This window comes from Oryzias latipes, chromosome 6 (assembly GCF_053564925.1).
Source record: "Oryzias latipes strain Hd-rR chromosome 6, Olatipes_Hd-rR_3.1".
NCBI lineage: Eukaryota > Metazoa > Chordata > Actinopteri > Beloniformes > Adrianichthyidae > Oryzias > Oryzias latipes.
The window spans coordinates 4748470-4765588 of NC_136242.1; the positions used below are offsets into that span (position 1 = coordinate 4748470).

A 17119-nucleotide genomic window follows, 5' to 3' on the forward strand; every position below is an offset into this window, starting at 1 on the left:
AAACAGTATAATTCAATTTAGTCCACGTAATTCAAATAAAACCAGATTATATTTGATGTACAGACCTTTTCCAAAAATGTAGAATATCCTGGAAAAGTGGATTCATTTCCACAATTATATTTAAAAAACCAAACTTTATTAGCATAAAGATTCAGGGACCACCATTTCATTGATTTCAAACATTTCTATTTTTTTTACATAAATTAGGGTTCTAACTCATAAAACCCACAAAAACAGAATTTCAGAAAATGATAGAACTGTGGAGAAGTCATTCTTTACTTCTAAGTTTTTGCAGGAATATGAAGACAGAGAATATGATCACATGACATCAATCAAAATAAAGTACTTTCACAATTCAAGATTCCAGATTTATTGTCATTACAAAATGCACAGGTGAGACGAGATGTTGTTTCTAGCATGACCAGTGCAAAGAAGCAAGCAATAATAAAAAATAGCAATAAAATAACAATCCAAGAATAAAATAGCAGCAAAATAGGATAAGTACAAATGAAATATAATAAAGTAAAATCAAATAGAGACCAGCATTCAGTGTGATTAAAGTGACTATGTACGTTTAACAGCAGTCTTGTTTATGGGGGGGCTGTTAGTCTGTATCCATGTATTATGTCTTGGGGTTGTGTGGGGGGGGTTGGGGGTAATCCTTTGGGTCTTTTTGCAGAGTGGAGTATGTGGGACCATGTATCCATGAGGGGGACAGTCCGTTCAGCAGCCTCACAGCCTGTGGGAAGAAGCTTTTTAGCATCCGGCTCAATCTGCTGCTGATGCTCCCAGATGGCATGAGGGAGAACAGTCCATGAGAGGGGTGCTGGGGGTCCCTAATGATGGAGCTTGCTCTGCGTAGGCAGCACTGCTCGTATAGCTCCTCCAGGATCGGGAGAGGTGCCCCAACGATCTAGCTTGCTAGCAGTCCTGACGATCTTGCTGAGTCGTTGTTTGTCCTGAACTTTGCAGCTGCCAATGATTCGTCCATCTTCAATTCTTCAATAGTCTGGGCAGAGACCAGGTCCTGCTGGAAGATGGAGTTTGCATCTCCATCCAGATCCTCAGCAGAAGGAATCCTGAAGTCCTCTACAACATTCTGCTAGACTGTTGCAGTGATTTAGGATAGAAGAAAGCAGAGTTTACAGAATTTGTTTCCGTTTCAGACTCTGTATTGTTGTACTCCAAAACTGCTAGTAATGGATGTTAGAACGCGGCTAAAAAAAAGTGAGCAAAGAATGCAGAAGCAGTAATGAAACTCCTGAACTACTCTAGCATCAGCAAGGCGATTGCAGCCAAGCGCTGTGATGACGAGCACATCAGCTCCGCCTCTCCACCCTGTTGTGCAGACTTACCATTAGGCCAAGGGTGGGTGATTGCCAAGGCTGAAGACTTAAAATATCTCTAAAATTAGTTCCATGGCCATTATTGTTTAACTCTGTAATAAAACTATAAATAAATAGGTGAAATGGCTGAACTCCTCTGTAGTGGGATCCATCCTGGGTTCAAGGATATACTGTAGATCATAACTTCAGTAGCTGAGTTACAGCATAAGAATACACTCAAAAACTTTCACATTGAATGAACATAAAACAATTATGGAAAGGATTTCCACCTGATTAATAGCTTTACTTGAACAAAAATGAATCATATTGGTCCTACTTAATGCACCCAGGTTGGGTCAACTGAATGTATTTAGGTTCAACCTAAATCCCTTCAATTGAAAACACGTAATTTAATTACGTTTTTTCAACTTAATTTATTACGTCTATCCAACTCAATTTCACATATTGATTTAAACTTAAACCTTTTTCGTTTTTCTTTAATTTTGTTCTTTTTTGTAAAGAAACAACCAACAGGCCTTGTGATCTCCATGTCATAGACATGAATGATCCAGCAATGTGTCATGTAACAAGGCATGAGTTCATGTGTAATGAGTATTGGGACAAACGCTGCTTTACCGCACAAGAGGGTTGGTCATCATCCTCTCCCAAACTCTAAATCATGGTGCAGAAAGAAATAAACATAACAGTTTAAATTACTATTCAAAACAGAGTGAAACAGCTAGATAACAAAACACATGGACAAAAACTCACACTTAAACCCCAATCTGCCCAGACAGGCATATAAAATTGTATCCCACAATCCCTTGCGCTGCCTTATGTTCTGACGTCATGACAGCTTCACACCAAAGTTACACTAACTTAATTGAATTAAGATGATTGAAAGTAAAATAACTGTCAGACAACTAGGTGTTATTTTTAAGTTAAATGAACTAAAAAAATGATTTATTTTCACCAAACTAAATGATAAACTTGGATCATTGTAAAAAAGTGTATCTTTCCAACTACAGCCCAAATACTCTTTTTGGAGTGCTGTAACTAATTTGAAAGATGTTGGTTCAACAAAATGAGACTATGCCCTCTTTAACCTCCCTGAGGTGGCTATATTGCACATAGAAACTTGTAAAATGCGAAGAAGATGGGCTCAACGTGGGCGTGGTTCAAATTCTGGAGCGTTCAGGCATTCGGTGAAATTGATCGTTCCTCAGGCCGCAGCCAGGTGTAGTTGAGGAATCTCGCATAATCTCGTGATATCGTGAGGATATCTAGGCATAAGCCAATGTAATGGTTTTATGTTGGATCAACATGATTGAAATGAGTAACTATTAAATAGGTTATTTTTATGTACAATCGACATGTGATTTACAAACATGACATTTTTTGGTTGAAATGACAAGTTAAATTTTCGTTCAAGTTTAAGTTTATTGGCTGGTAATTTCCTTTTTTTGAGTGTATAAATGTGTGGACTTTTCTTATTGGTTTAGTGTTTTAAAGTCCTGCCCTTGCATTTGCGGTGCCTTCTCATCCACCCCCACCCCGCACGTGCTGCACACCTAGAATTAAGTTTCCTGAAATGAGTAACCTTTGTCGGGGGGGGGGGGGCGTTTTTTAATGCGAGTTCTGAAGCTGTTTGCCATGAGGGCCACACAAGAACTGGTGTGGGATCATCAAACTACACACGTGACTCAGAAATGATGCCATCATCAATGGGGCATCCACATTCTGTGTGTCAGACACAGATACACACCGTAAAGAACTCCAACTCAGTAAAGATTCTTAATCTTAGTTCTGATGCATCCCCTCCGGCCTGCCAGCATCTACTAAACATCGGAGAGTCCGAACAGAAACCTGGCTGTAGGTCCAGGTGGTGTTGGCCCCACAGTCCAGAAGGTGTGTGCAGATCAGCTATGTGGGATTCTGCTGCACCTATTCAATCAAAGCTTCACCTAAAAGAAGGTTCCTGTGCTAGTGAAGACTGCCTCAATGTTTCAGTTGCCAGGAAATTTCCTCCCTCAACAGATCGTCACCTATCAAGACCGTCTTTGAAGCTCAAGTAATTATTAAATGTACTGAACACACAAGCTCCTTTATAGGATGGTTTTGCTGATCAAACCAGATCAGTCTGAACAGGAACCAAACTGCATCTCTGTTTTCTTCAACTGTCTAGCTGTTTTACCCCTTGTGCTATCTTAGATGACCCCCCCCCCCCTTACTTTGACGTGTTCTCCCTACCATGACAAAGGTGGATAAAGGTGGAAAGATTTCATGTAATCCATGGACACCAGTGAAGATCACAAATCATTGAAGAAAAAAGGTTCAGAGCTCTGTCTAGTGGGTCTAGATGACCCAACTCCCAATGTTAAAGTGCCTAGGATAGCACAAGGGTTACAGCATTTAGCAAACAGCGTCAGCATGCAGCATTACCTGCATTATCGCAGCTAATGCAATTGTTCTAGTCATGTTTGCATCTCCTTCCATGTCTGTTTCCACAGAGCACAAGCAAATTTCATTATGGCACCTTCAGGCCCAATTATGAAACCAGCTCGATTTTAAATTCGATTCTGGAGTCACTGCTCTTTAACTTCCTTTGACACATGTAAATGCTCAGTGTGTCTGAATGCTGTTTGGGAAAAAACATACACACACACGCACCACTTTAAAACTCCTCATGACATATTTTGTTTTAACAACAAAAACATGTTTTACATGAAAATATGACAATAACCGAATGTACAGAGATGGATTTGAAAGCATCTTCATCCTGTCAGAAAACCTCTGGCTCTTCCTCCAGCTGCTACAGGTCTGTGGGCCAGTTGTTGTAGACTGAGGGACACATGTACTGTTTCAGCAGCAAGTTCACCTTCTCCACGTCTCCTCCAACACCACTGTGGAAAGAGGTTTCCATGAGGTCAGAGGTCAACGTGAAGTAAAGTGTGAGCTGTAGAAGCATCAGACTCAAGTCACAGTTACATTTCCCTTTCTATTCAAGTACAAAAAGACATTCTCAATGGATCGCCGATTTCCGGAGTCACCAAACGCATGGAGAAAAAAGAGAGCGCTATACTTCAGTGAGACGGAGTCTGAGATTTTAATGACGGCGTATGAAGATTATACGCCCATCAAAAAAGTAACACGGCTGCATCATCAGCAAAAAAAAGAGTTTCTGCTTGTAGAAAAAGAACGGACAAAGTAAACGCATGAGTTTCTATCTCATTTTCATTGTGACGCATATATATATAACTTATCCAACTAGTATTTGAGTTAAATTTATTCAACCTAATTTCTTAGGGGTCTATCCAACTCAATATTTTTTTTACAACTCAAATTTACATATTTATGTAATGTCATATTACTCCAATTCAATTAAAGTTTTTCTGTCTTAATGAATTATAATTCTTGAACTCTCATATGTCTAAGTTTGAGCTGGCAGATTTACTCATTTTTATAACAATAAAATGAATGAAACAAATCAGATTTGAATCACGTCACCATAGACCATATCTCTGCATAAGTCATTATACCAGTGCACAGTAGTGGTGCTATATAAATTCATCATCCTCTCTCTCCCTCCCTCTCACTCATGGTGCAGAAAGAATTAAATATAACAGTACATATATCTCGGCAAAACACAGTAAAACAGCTAAACAACTAAACACATTTGGTCAAAAACCCACACTTAAACCCAAATCCGTCCAGACAGGCAAAGGGAATGGTATCCCACAATCCCTTGCCGATCTAACAGCAGCACCAAAGTTACACCTACTTAATTGAATTATTTGAATGAAAGTAGAATAACTGTCTGAAAACTACGTTTTATTTTTTAAGCTGACTTAACTAAAAAGAATTGATTTATCTTAACTGAAGCAAATAATTAAGTTAGATCAAAGTAAAAAAGTTTATTTTTCCAACATCCTATCTGGTTTTATCACCCTCTCATGGTGGAAAAAGTATTATCTGAGCTTCTTCATCCACTAAATCATCTTCAAATGGACACGCCATGCTACTTCACCTCTCTGAAAACAAACTAACCTTCAACTAAACCTGCTCCAGACCAGGTTATGTTCAGAGCATGAGTTGCCAGGGGAACTAAGAATACCCTGAAACATACTTCTGTTTTTGGAACCGAAGGCGGTGGTTGTACACTTCTTTAGCCTCAAACTTACCGTGGGAGCTAGCATGACCTGCTTCCTGGAATACCCCCCAGATTCCAGCTCAGACGAGGAAAACAAAGACCTTCATGAATCTATTTGTGGTCCGCCCAGCATATTTTCTACATCACAAATATTATTTTTTATCATCTGTTTCCTGATTCACAACAAAATACATAGAGAAATTCTCAAAAATACAGCTTTAAGCTTGATTTTCTTTGTAGATGTCCTCTATCATCAGAAAAATCTCACAGGAACATTTTCATGGTGATGGGTCTTTACAATGATCCCAAGGGACATCTTTTTTCGAACGATGTCTCGTTTTTAGTGAATTTTGACCATAAGTAGTGTCCTACCTGTCACTTTTATTCTGTACTTTTAAACTCTTGTCTCTGTTGTTTTGACTGAAATGTTAACTAAAGTATCTCACACCTCTGTTTGACTCCCTGCATGCGGCGCAGAAAGGCGCAGATGGAGCTGTGTTTGGCTTTAGAACGTAGAAACTCAGAGTATCGGTTTGAGAACTCAATGTCTCCCAGTTGCCTCCTGCGATCTAAACCAAAGGACAGAAGCTGCCTGAAAAACAAGCAGAGAAAAATTGATGATCTGAATGAGTGAGCATCATATTTCCAAATGCAGTCTCAGTTTGGTTTTTCTTACAGCCATTGAAGGGTTTCTGATATCTATGTTTCAACTCTGAAGAACCCAAGAGCAAGTTTCATCAAGGTTCTTTTAGTTCATTTAACTTTTTTGTTGTTGTTGTTAATGTTGGGTAGCAATAATTATCAACAGCCAAAAATAAGTTAATTTAAAAATTAATATTTTTACAAACAAAAAAAATACAGTGGCCAAATTTGACCCTGAAGGTTCTTCAGTGTCAAATAATATATAACATTTTATTGGGTTTAAGCTTCCAAAAAAAAAGGCAAATTCCCCTTGATCAGTGTGATCCGGAGTTCTGCAGCATCCAGATAGAGACGATATCACTGCTTGTTTGCTTAAAGCTTCAGCAGCTGCACTAAAAGTTACCTGTAGTTATCAAACACTGGAAGTCTCTTTTATAATGGTTATGTTGTTAACGTTTAGCTGTTTGAAAATGTACTAAACAGATTGAACAACTTCAAAATCAAAAGTTATTGAGCATTAAGCTTTGAAAGAGAGTCACACGTTCTCCTGCAACACTGACAGTTTTTTCTGCTGACTTCTTATCGTGAATAGATGAGTAAATGTTAATCGTTTAGTAAATGAGAAAGCATCCATTCAATCCTTTTGGTCAGAAGGTCGCAGACCAGTGTGTGTGTGTGTGTGAACGCACCTGAAAGTGGCCTCAAGTAGAGGCTCTGCTGCTGTTTCTGGCAAAGACCACAGTGCATTCAGGTGTCTGACTTGTGTCAAAAAACGTGCTTCATCTTCATCCCTGTGGGACACGTGAAGGTAAAAAAGAAAAAAAGTGGCGTCGCTTCATCAACAACAACGGCCTCCTTCCACCTTTCATATGTTACAAAACCATTATCACCAATGATCGTCTGAGAACCTTTATCCTGGACATTCTTTTTATCTATTTAAGCTTTATTTATTCAAGATAAGGCAGATTTAGAGCACTATGGTGATCTTTAACTGTGGCCTGGCAAAGGTCAAGACCTTTTGAGAAAATTGAAAGAAAAGGGTTCACAGGAAGCAGACAGAAATCAGCAACGAGACAAGAAAGTCGAAAAACCATAAAAATCATTCTACTGTATTACAGCCTTATCTTTCCAAAAATGATCCCTTTAAGACAGAGGTGAAACTCATTTTCACTGAGGGCCTCATCAGCATAAAGCTGTCCTCAAAGGGCCACATATAACTTATACATGTAACTAAATGAAAAAAAAGTAAATGTAAATACTCCTTAATGTTAATTACTGATTATTTTTTATTATAACTTTTTAAAGTGACAATTACAGTTTCATAGAAAACACATGTTTGCTTGTTACTTTAGCATAAATCCTTTTACATTTGATTCTGTCAGGTTAGGTTATATGGACAGTATTTAAGTCCTAATGTACAGTTGCCCAATCCAATATATCAAGTAAGATACACACCAATTTTTATTTTTTATTGTTAGAAATTAAAAACTTTTATGCCCTCACACGCCACATAAAATGACATGGAGGGCCACATTTGGCCTGCGGGCCTTTAGTTTGACACATGTCTTTTAAGACATCTATAATAAGCTGATAGGACATCTGAGCTACAAAGAGGCTTCTCTCCTTTGACTGAAACAAGAATCTGGAATCTGTTTGAAAATTTTCCGTTTAATTGCTTTTATATTTAAAACAAAAAGGATGAAAAGCTGAAGTTGTTTAATGCATGAAATGGTTACCGTAAATGCAAACTAAGGACTTCTATTCTCTTAAAACTATGTTAACAAGAGTGTCCAATGCTGTCAACAGAGAAGATGTTCTCAACTTTGCACTAACATTCACCAATATTTTCCAGCAAATCCTGTCATCTGATGTCAAACTGTGATCCCATTAGTTTATGCGACGTTACCTGACAGGAAGAGATGTGCTGAGATGCAGGAAAGCCAGCAGCAGGAACACCTGAGGAGCTCTGATGGATGGCATCATGTGATTTGAGAGGGGGAGGATTTCCTGAAGAGACAAATGTCCTTAGTTGTACTTAGTCGGGCTTTCGATTCAGAAGTTTTTGTTTTTGTTTTTAATGAAATCCATCCACTCATCTATCTAAACCCGGTCAATCCCTTTTGGGGTCATTGAGTTAGTTGCTGGAGCCACTCCCAGCCACTGTTGGCAAAGGCGGGCTACAGCCTGGATGGTTCGCCGGTCCACCGCAGGGCTACACACTCACACACAACCACACACACACTCTCTCATTCACATCTAAGGGACAACTTAGACATAGTTTCGTTAATCAAATTAAGGATAAAATCAAGCAAAATACCAAAGAATCTGGAGCGCCATGGGAAACTTTAAGCAGTGACCTGAGCTAAATGAACCCGAGGTTCTACACGGGTAAAACTAAAACATTCCTGTTCTACACAACACAGCGTTCAGCTCAATCTTTACTTTTTAGTACTGTTTGACTCATACAAGGTGGGAAGAAATCAAACCACAAATGGTTATCCACCACAGCCACATCATGCAGTTCTGCATTATCCCACCATCAAGCATTGACCGCAAAGAAGCAGCACCTGTGTGGAGTAAAGCTTAAAGACAGCAGAAGTACCAGACTTACCTGCTCTGATGCCTTTCTCAAAAGCACTGCGGAGCTGCAGAATGCCTGTCAGGACCCTTCCAGTTGCTTTTGTACTTTCTCACATATCGACCCCTCAGCACATCTTCATTGCTATGATTATTTACCGTGTAAATTTTCAAGCAACGTTAGTTTGCTGACTTCCCTAATTTACGGGCTTCGACTTCCCTAATGAGACCTAATGACCTCTGAGAGATGTGTGCTGTTTGTTCCCATGAAATCACCCACACGTCAGAACGCACTATTGATCCGCTAACTGATTTTATTTTATTAAAGCAAACAGGGCATCTGTCGGCTTAGTCATGCTAGTCATCCGCTGAGGATCTTGATTTTATTGCCATTGTAAAGTGTTGGTGTCAGAACTGTGGGACGCCCAGTGATATTAGTGTAACTAAAAGCAATGAGGCTCCAGGCAAACAGTCTTCAGCTCATTTCTCCACTGTTAAATGACTTCATCCTGAATTAATTGTTCCAATTTGCTTGATTTTAAAAATGAATCTCATTCTCCTTTGCGCCAGTGAAAAGGAGGCTGCTTCGGCATCAACGGCGTCAGCTCAGAACTGTTGTGTGGTGTGGCACACACAGAAAACATGTTTTCCTTCCCTTTCATTTGGCTTCGTCCTCAGGATGCTTGTTTCGAAGTCAAGGATCCTCCTCTGTCTGTAAATCCTGAATTACTTTCACTTGTTAAGCACCACAGAAATATCAAGATGTTACCTTTAGGTTTGAGAAATAACAGGATGTTTTAGAAAAATGTCTTTTCAAACCAGATTGGTTGTACTACTGCTATGATTTGAAAGTTTAATTAAAGAAACAGTGCTCCTGTCTTAGTTCCCTTTACTGAGCTGAAAAATAAAAAGCTGATATTGAAATCAGAAACATTTATTTTTTTAATCATGTTTATCTAGTTGAAAAACAGTTGTTTCCCCCTATTTGCAGGAGGCAGAGTCACAGTAACCCTTGTGCTATCCTAACATTGGGATTTGGGTCATCTAGACCCACTAGACAGTGCTCTGAACCTTTTTTCTTCAATGATTTGTGATCTTCACTGGTGTCCATGGATTACATGAAATCTTTCCACCTTTATCCACCTTTGTCATGGTAGGGAGAACACGTCAATGTAAGGGTGGGGTCATCTAAGATAGCACAAGGGTTAAAATCACCTGAAGTAGTTAAAAAGAGTGTTTCCCTGAAGGTTTTGGGAATGTAACCATTGACTGTATGGGAGAACTGGACTGAGTGAACCCTTTCTCCTCATGTTCCAAACGCACCCGCTAGTTCCAAGAGGCCTACTTCCTACTTTTATACTTCCTGTTTGGAACAAGAGTGGAATCACTCAGTCCAGCTCTCCCATACATTCAATGGGTCCAACGTTTGAAACATTGGATTAACAGATTCTCCCAAGCCCACTTTCAACTTCCAAATAGCTCACTCGTGATTGGCGAGAGTGGTTGCCGTAGGAACGATGACTTAGACAACTCAGACCTATCACTGCTTACTGATTTCATTTGGCTCCAACATGTGACCATGACACAAAAAATGGCAACTGAATGGACTTTATTTGCTTGGAGCCAGAAGTAAACCATTTTTTCTGGGTGACGTCACACTAACTCAGTCCAGGGGGGTATTCCAGAAAGCAGGTTATGCTACCTCCCACGGTAAGTTTGAGGCTAAGGAAGCGGATAACCTCAGCTTTCGGTTCCAAAAACAGAGGAATGTTTCAGAGTATGTCAAGTTGCCATAGCAACTCATGATCTGAACATAACCTGGTCTGGAGCAGGTTTAGTTGAAGCTTAGTTTGTTTTCAGAGAGGTGAAGCAGCATGGCGTGTTCATTTGAAGATGATTTAGTGGATGAAGAAACTCAGATAATACTTTTTCCACCATGAGAGGGTGATTAGACCACATATGGATGTTGGAAAAATAAACTTTATACTTTGATCTAACTTAATTATTTGCTTCAGTTAAGATAAATAATTTTTTTAGTTAAGTCAGCTTAAAAATAACACGTAGTTATCAGACAAATATTTTACTTTCATTCAAATTAATTCAATTAAGTAGGTGTAACTTTGGTGCTGCTGTTAGATCGGCACCGCAAGGGATTGTGGGATATCATTCCCTTTGCCTGTCTGGACGGATTTGGGTTTAAGTGTGGGTTTTTGACCAAATGTGTTTAGTTGTTTAGCTGTTTTACTGTTTTGTCTAGTTATTTGTCCCACTTTGCTTAAGTCTCTGCACCATGAGTGAGAGGGAGGAAGAGGATAATGAGTTTAAATTGTACCACTGCTTACAATAGCTATAATGATAATGTTGAAAAATTCCTAAATGAATGCATGCTCTGAGTGCATATTGTTTCGTTCTTTTTATTGTTATACAAATGAGTATATCTGCCGGCTCAAACTTAGACATATGAGAGTTCAAGAATTACAATAAATTAAGGTGGAAAAAATAATAATTGAATTGGAGTAATGTGATATTTAGTTAGATAAATATGTAAATTTGAGTTGTATGAACAATTATTGAGTTTTATAGACGTAAGAAATTACGTTAAATAAATTTAACTCAATTACTTGTTACCAATAGAAGTAATTCATTTAAGTTGGCAAAATTGGATAAGTTATATATATATGCGTCACATGAAAATGGAAATGAGATCAGAAATTTGTGCGTTTACTTTGTCTGTTCTTCTACTACAAGCAGAAACTCTTTCTTTTACTGATGCAGCCGTATTACTTCTTTGATGGACGTATAATCTTCATACTGCGTCATTAAAATCTCAGACTCTGTCTCACTAAAGTATAGCGCTTTCTTTTTTCTCCACGCGTTTCCATGGTAACTCCGGAAATCTGCGATCCATTAAGAATGTCTTTATGTAGTGGCTGTGCAAGTGCATTAACCCAGGGTTACCAAGTCGAGCTTAATTACGCTAACTCATATCCGGTCTTTTGGAACTAACATACCCAGAGTAAGCAAGTTCAGGCGGATTTCAGCCAGAGTTCAGGCTTAAAGTCAGGGTAGTTTAAACATGCTTCCTGGAATACCCCCCAGCTCTCATATACAGTCAATGGTTAAAATATACTTTGCTGGTTAGACAACAAGTTTTATTGTTTTTAAAAAAAAATACTTTTAGAATATTCAACCAGTTCTTTATGTTCCATGTCAGGGGTGCTCATCACGTCGATCACGAAGGATGAGCTTGGTAGATCGTTGGCCATCAAAAATAAATAAACAAAAAATAATTTAAAAAAAATTAAATGGCCATAAACAACTTATCGTCATCGCCGTGAAGTATATCACTTGAGTGACATAGAGAAAGGCCAATCGAACATTCTCTGATCCATACGTCACTGCACTGCATGTATAACTACATTGAGCGCCTATCTCGTTTTCAATTGAGGAGGCATGTGGACCGGCCCAGGTTCAATAAATGCTTCTGCGGGCCCTGCTGCTGGGTCCATGGACCCACTGGGGGATCCGGGTCCACTCAGGCAGCTGTCTTGTCCAAAAGCACGCGCCTGAGAAAGTCTGAGCGGGTAGCGGGGATCCCCCACCACCTTCCTGTGCTCCAGCTCCCCCGGATACCTAGTTGATCCTGCCAATATATGCTTGTCTAACCCTTCCCCCCATTTCCATTTCCCACCATTTCCCACCTGGAAACACAAGGGAGTTATGCTAGGCTGCTCTTTGTCGACTTTGGCTCTGTGTTTAATACAATACTGCCGGACAGACTGTCAGCAAAATTGTTCGATATTGGACTTCCTCCCACCACTTGCTGTTGGATCAGAGACTTTCTCTCTGATAGCGTACAGAGAGTCAGAGTGGGTCTTCATCTCTCCACAGCCCTGAATTTAAACACCGGCTCCCCACAAGGCTGTGTACTGAGTCCTCTGCTGTACACACTGTACACGTATGACTGTGTCAGCACACACCCAGTCATTAAGTTCGCCGATGACACAACGGTGGTGGGACTTATTTCCGGTGGTGATGAGACGGCATACAGGGATAAGATCCAGAGGCTGGTGGGGTGGTGTGCAAACAACAATTTGGTCCTAAACAACTCAAAAACAAGAGAAGTGATCGTGGACTTCGGGAGGAAGAAGTCTGATCTGCAGCCCATTGTCATTAATGGGGAGGGGGTGAAGAGAGAGCCTAGCTTCAAGTACCTCGTTGTGCACATTGATGAAGACCTCCGATGGAGGTCAAACACTACAGAGGTAGTGAAAAAAGCACAGCAGCGTCTTCATTTCCTGAGGATCCTCAGGAGGGTCAACCTGAAGAGGGAGTTGCTGGTTGCCTTCTATCGTTGCTCCATTGAGAGTGCGCTGAGATACTGCATCTCTATGTGGTTTTCAAGCTGCACCATGGCACACAAGAAGGTTCTACAGAGGGTCATAAACACTGCCCAAAAGATCATTGGTTACCCTCTGCCCTCACTGAAGGACCTCTACAACACTCGCTGTCTTGGGAGGGCACGCAACATCACGAAAGACTGCACACACCCAGGACACCGGGTGTTTAAATGGTTGCCCTCTGGAAAAAGACTGAAGGTGCTGAGGTCACGGACTAACAGACTTAGAGACAGTTTTTACAACAGAGCAACGGCCCTCATGAACACACACATGGTTCAGTCTCTCTAGGAGAAGGACGAATGTAGATCCCGTATATACACCTGGGGGGTATTCCAGGAAGCATGTTTAACATACCCCTTACTCGGGGTATGTCGGTTCCAAAAGACCGATATGAGTTGGCGTAATTACGCGCGACTTGGTAACCCTGGTTTAATGCACGTGCGCGGCATGTACATAAAGACATTCTCAATGGATCGCCGATTAACGGAGTCACCATGGAAACGCGTGGAGAAAAAAAGAGAGCGCGACACTTCAGTGAGGCGGAGTCTGAGATTTTAATGACGGCGTATGAAGATTATACGTCCATCAATAAAGTAACACTGCTGCATCAGTAAAAGAAAGAGTTTCTGCTTGTAGTAGAAGAACAGAAAAAGTAAACGCACGAGTTTCTGATCTTATTTCCATTTTCCTGTGACGCATATAAATATAACTTATCCAATTTTGCCAACTTACATGAATTAGTTCTATTGGTAACAAATTATTGAGTTAAATGTATTCAACCTAATTTCTTACGTCTATAAAAATTAGTAATTTTTTTAAAACTCAAATTTACATATTTTTTAACTAAATGTCATATTAATCCAATTCAATTAATCTTTTTTCCATCTTAATTAATTGTAATTCTTGAACTCTCATATGTCTAAGTTTGAGCCGGCAGATATGCTCATTTTTATAACAATTAAAAGTACGGGAAAAAAATGCACGGAGTGCATAAAGTCATAAAAGAATTAACCGGCATTGTGATTGCAATCAAATGAGGTAGGAGTGCTATATAAACTCATCATCCTCTCCTTCACTCTCACTTATGGTGCAGAGACGTAAGCATAGTAGGACAAAATAACTCGGCAAACCACAGTAAAACAGCTAAAACAGTTAAACAATTAAACACACATTTTGTCAAAAACCCACACTTAAACCCAAATCCGTCCAGACAGGCATAGGGAACGATATCCCAAAATCCCTTGGTACGTGTTATTTTTAAGGTGACCTAACAAAAAATGATTTATCTTAACTGAAGCAAATAATTAAGTTAGATCAATGTAAAAAGTTTATCTTTCCAACATCCATATGTGGTCTTATCACCCTCTCATGGTGGAAAAAGTATTATCTGAGCTTCTTCATCCACTAAATCATCTTCAAATGGACACGCCATGCTGCTTCACCTCTCTGAAAACAAACTAAGCTTCAACTAAACCTGCTCCGGACCAGGTTATGTTCAGAGCATGAGTTGCCATGGCAACTTGACCTACCCTGAAACATAGCTCCATTTCTGGAACCGAAAACTGAGGTTATCAACTTCCTTAGCCTCAAACTTACCGTGAGAACTAGCATAACCTGCTTTCTGGAATACCCCCCTGGTGTGCATTTTCATATTTGTATATTTGTATAAATATTTGTGTACATATATATATATGTATATATTTATATAGGTATATGTATTTCTTATATACTCTTTTGTATGTGAGATGATTGTTGTTTTTCTCTTTGCACCAATGTGGGACAGTTTGCAATTTCGTAGCCAAGTGTGACTGTACAATGACAATAAAGCTTTATCTTTATGGTATCTTTATCTTTATCTTGTCTCAAAGATTAGGCCAAAAAAACAAATGAGCACCAGATGTGGAGTTTTCTTTCCTCCTCATCTTCAGAATGGCATGAGTGTTTAGTGTCAGACTCCTAACCATGACTGGCCTGAGGTCAGTCATTTAAAAATGTGCCTAGAACAAAATGTACACGCAATGTTTTTTGTTGTCAGCGCACGACAACTAGGAACACACTGATCTGATTAAAAAAGTTGTTGAAGGTAAAATGATAGAGCAACTTTTTATCACGTTGTAATGTTACAAATTAATCTAAATTTAAAATAATTGTGATTCACTTAAAAATCTGCTATTTTTAGTAAGTCAGTTTGTTGTTGGCAGGACCAATACATTGTGTAATGCCTTATCATATGAGTCAAACTGTGAGTCTGGCTGCTCTGAGGAGAAAGACAATTTGATGTAATGAGCATCAGCTGTGTGACCTGCAGGAGAAGCTTTTTAAACTCATCTTGTTTGTTGGCTCCTCATTCGGTGTCTGGCAAGATGGTAGCTGAGTCAATGGTGGCCCTTTTTGTTCTGGCTGTTTGCCTTGGAAAAGGTATGATATTTGTAATTTCTTTGTTCTTGATCTAAAGTGTAGCGTACTAAAAATTCCAACTTTTTATTTCCTCTTTCTTTAAAGCTTTAAGCTTACCAATTGAAAGACAAAACCAGAAAGCAGATTATGAACTGCTGGGAAGAGACTGGTGAGATAAAAACCACTAAACATGATCTAAATCAAACAATTGAGCTCAAGCGTCTATTCTTTCCTTGACTGTTCTCCCTCTAAAGATGGGGAGTTGAGGAACAGCCTTGGGCTTCTACAGTCAGTAGATTCCAGGTTGAAAGCTCTTGTTAAAGAAGGTGAGTTATCTGAAAAAGAGCAGACTTGAAAAATGATAAATATGTGGTTTGGTGTCTTAATGAGCTAAATACTTGTAATAAAAGTAAAATTGGTATAAATTCTACAGGTGTGATTTCAATTCTATTCTTTTTAGTGCAACTGGAAACCAGTGAGGTGGAAACAATATTTATCCTTGGAGCCAGCAACCAGACTGTGTCCGACGCCGCCAGCAACCAGACTGTGTCCGACGCCGCCAGCAACCAGACTGTGTCCGACGCCGCCAGCAACCAGACTGTGTCCGACGCCGCCAGCAACCAGACTGTGTCCGACGCCGCCAGCAACCAGACTGTGTCCGACGCCGCCAGCAACCAGACTGTGTCCGACGCCGCCAGCAACCAGACTGTGTCCGACGCCGCCAGCAACCAGACTGTGTCCGACGCCGCCAGCAACCAGACTGTGTCCGACGCCGCCAGCAACCAGACTGTGTCCGACGCCGCCAGCAACCAGACTGTGTCCGACGCCGCCAGCAACCAGACTGTGTCCGACGCCGCCAGCAACCAGACTGTGTCCGACGCCGCCAGCAACCAGACTGTGTCCGACGCCGCCAGCAACCAGACTGTGTCCGACGCCGCCAGCAACCAGACTGTGTCCGACGCCGCCAGCAACCAGACTGTGTCCGACGCCGCCAGCAACCAGACTGTGTCCGACGCCGCCAGCAACCAGACTGTGTCCGACGCCGCCAGCAACCAGACTGTGTCCGACGCCGCCAGCAACCAGACTGTGTCCGACGCCGCCAGCAACCAGACTGTGTCCGACGCCGCCAGCAACCAGACTGTGTCCGACGCCGCCAGCAACCAGACTGTGTCCGACGCCGCCAGCAACCAGACTGTGTCCGACGCCGCCAGCAACCAGACTGTGTCCGATTGAATAAAAAATGTTGATTCTTCATTTTGTCTTGTAATGGTTCATGTCGTGCATTAGTCTAATTTCATGACCACATTGCTGCATCTCAGGAAAAGTAAGCGGTAAAGTCCAGTCCTGCTTTTCTTTTCCGGAGACTTGGGTTGCAGATAAAAAGATGAGTGTCAGATTGATACTAGAAACATAAGATTCTTGATCCCAAATTCAATTACAGCAGTTCGGTGCAAAAATGGGTATTTAAAATGTGCAACATCCTCCTTTCACCCACTTCCTCAAAGTCCAGTGGACAGCCCAGGACAGAACTGGCCCTCCTGACAAGCTTGAGTCTTTCTGTGCTGCCTGCTCCCCAACAGACCAAGGCGTAGTGGATGGCAGTGGCTACCACAGAGTCAAAGTCCTTA

General features: G+C 40.6%; 1 protein-coding gene across 2 annotated transcripts; it reads left to right on the forward strand.

Moving 5' to 3' along the window:
- Positions 1 to 15376: 15376 nt before the first annotated feature.
- On the forward strand, positions 15377 to 16745 carry LOC101172140 (uncharacterized). 2 transcript variants are annotated; one of them, XM_078948282.1, is made up of 4 exons: positions 15377 to 15512; positions 15597 to 15660; positions 15746 to 15817; positions 15925 to 16745. In XM_078948282.1, the coding sequence occupies exons 2-4, from the start codon at positions 15639 to 15641 to the stop codon at positions 16722 to 16724; spliced, it is 894 nt and encodes a 297-aa protein (XP_078804408.1). In that variant the 5' UTR covers positions 15377 to 15512; positions 15597 to 15638; the 3' UTR covers positions 16725 to 16745. The 2 variants fall into 2 exon arrangements, with proteins under 2 accessions (XP_078804408.1, XP_078804409.1); XM_078948283.1 differs by having other exon boundaries at positions 15952 to 16745.
- The last annotated feature ends 374 nt before the right edge of the window (positions 16746 to 17119 follow it).

Bases quoted from the DNA above. Each gene is read 5' to 3' on its own strand.
- LOC101172140 (XM_078948282.1), top strand. From the start codon at position 15,639: ATGAACTGCTGGGAAGAGACTG. The intron at 15,661-15,745 runs GTGAGATAAAAA...CTCCCTCTAAAG, and splicing joins GAACTGCTGGGAAGAGACTG to ATGGGGAGTTGAGGAACAGC. The intron at 15,818-15,924 runs GTGAGTTATCTG...TAAATTCTACAG, and splicing joins GAAAGCTCTTGTTAAAGAAG to GTGTGATTTCAATTCTATTC.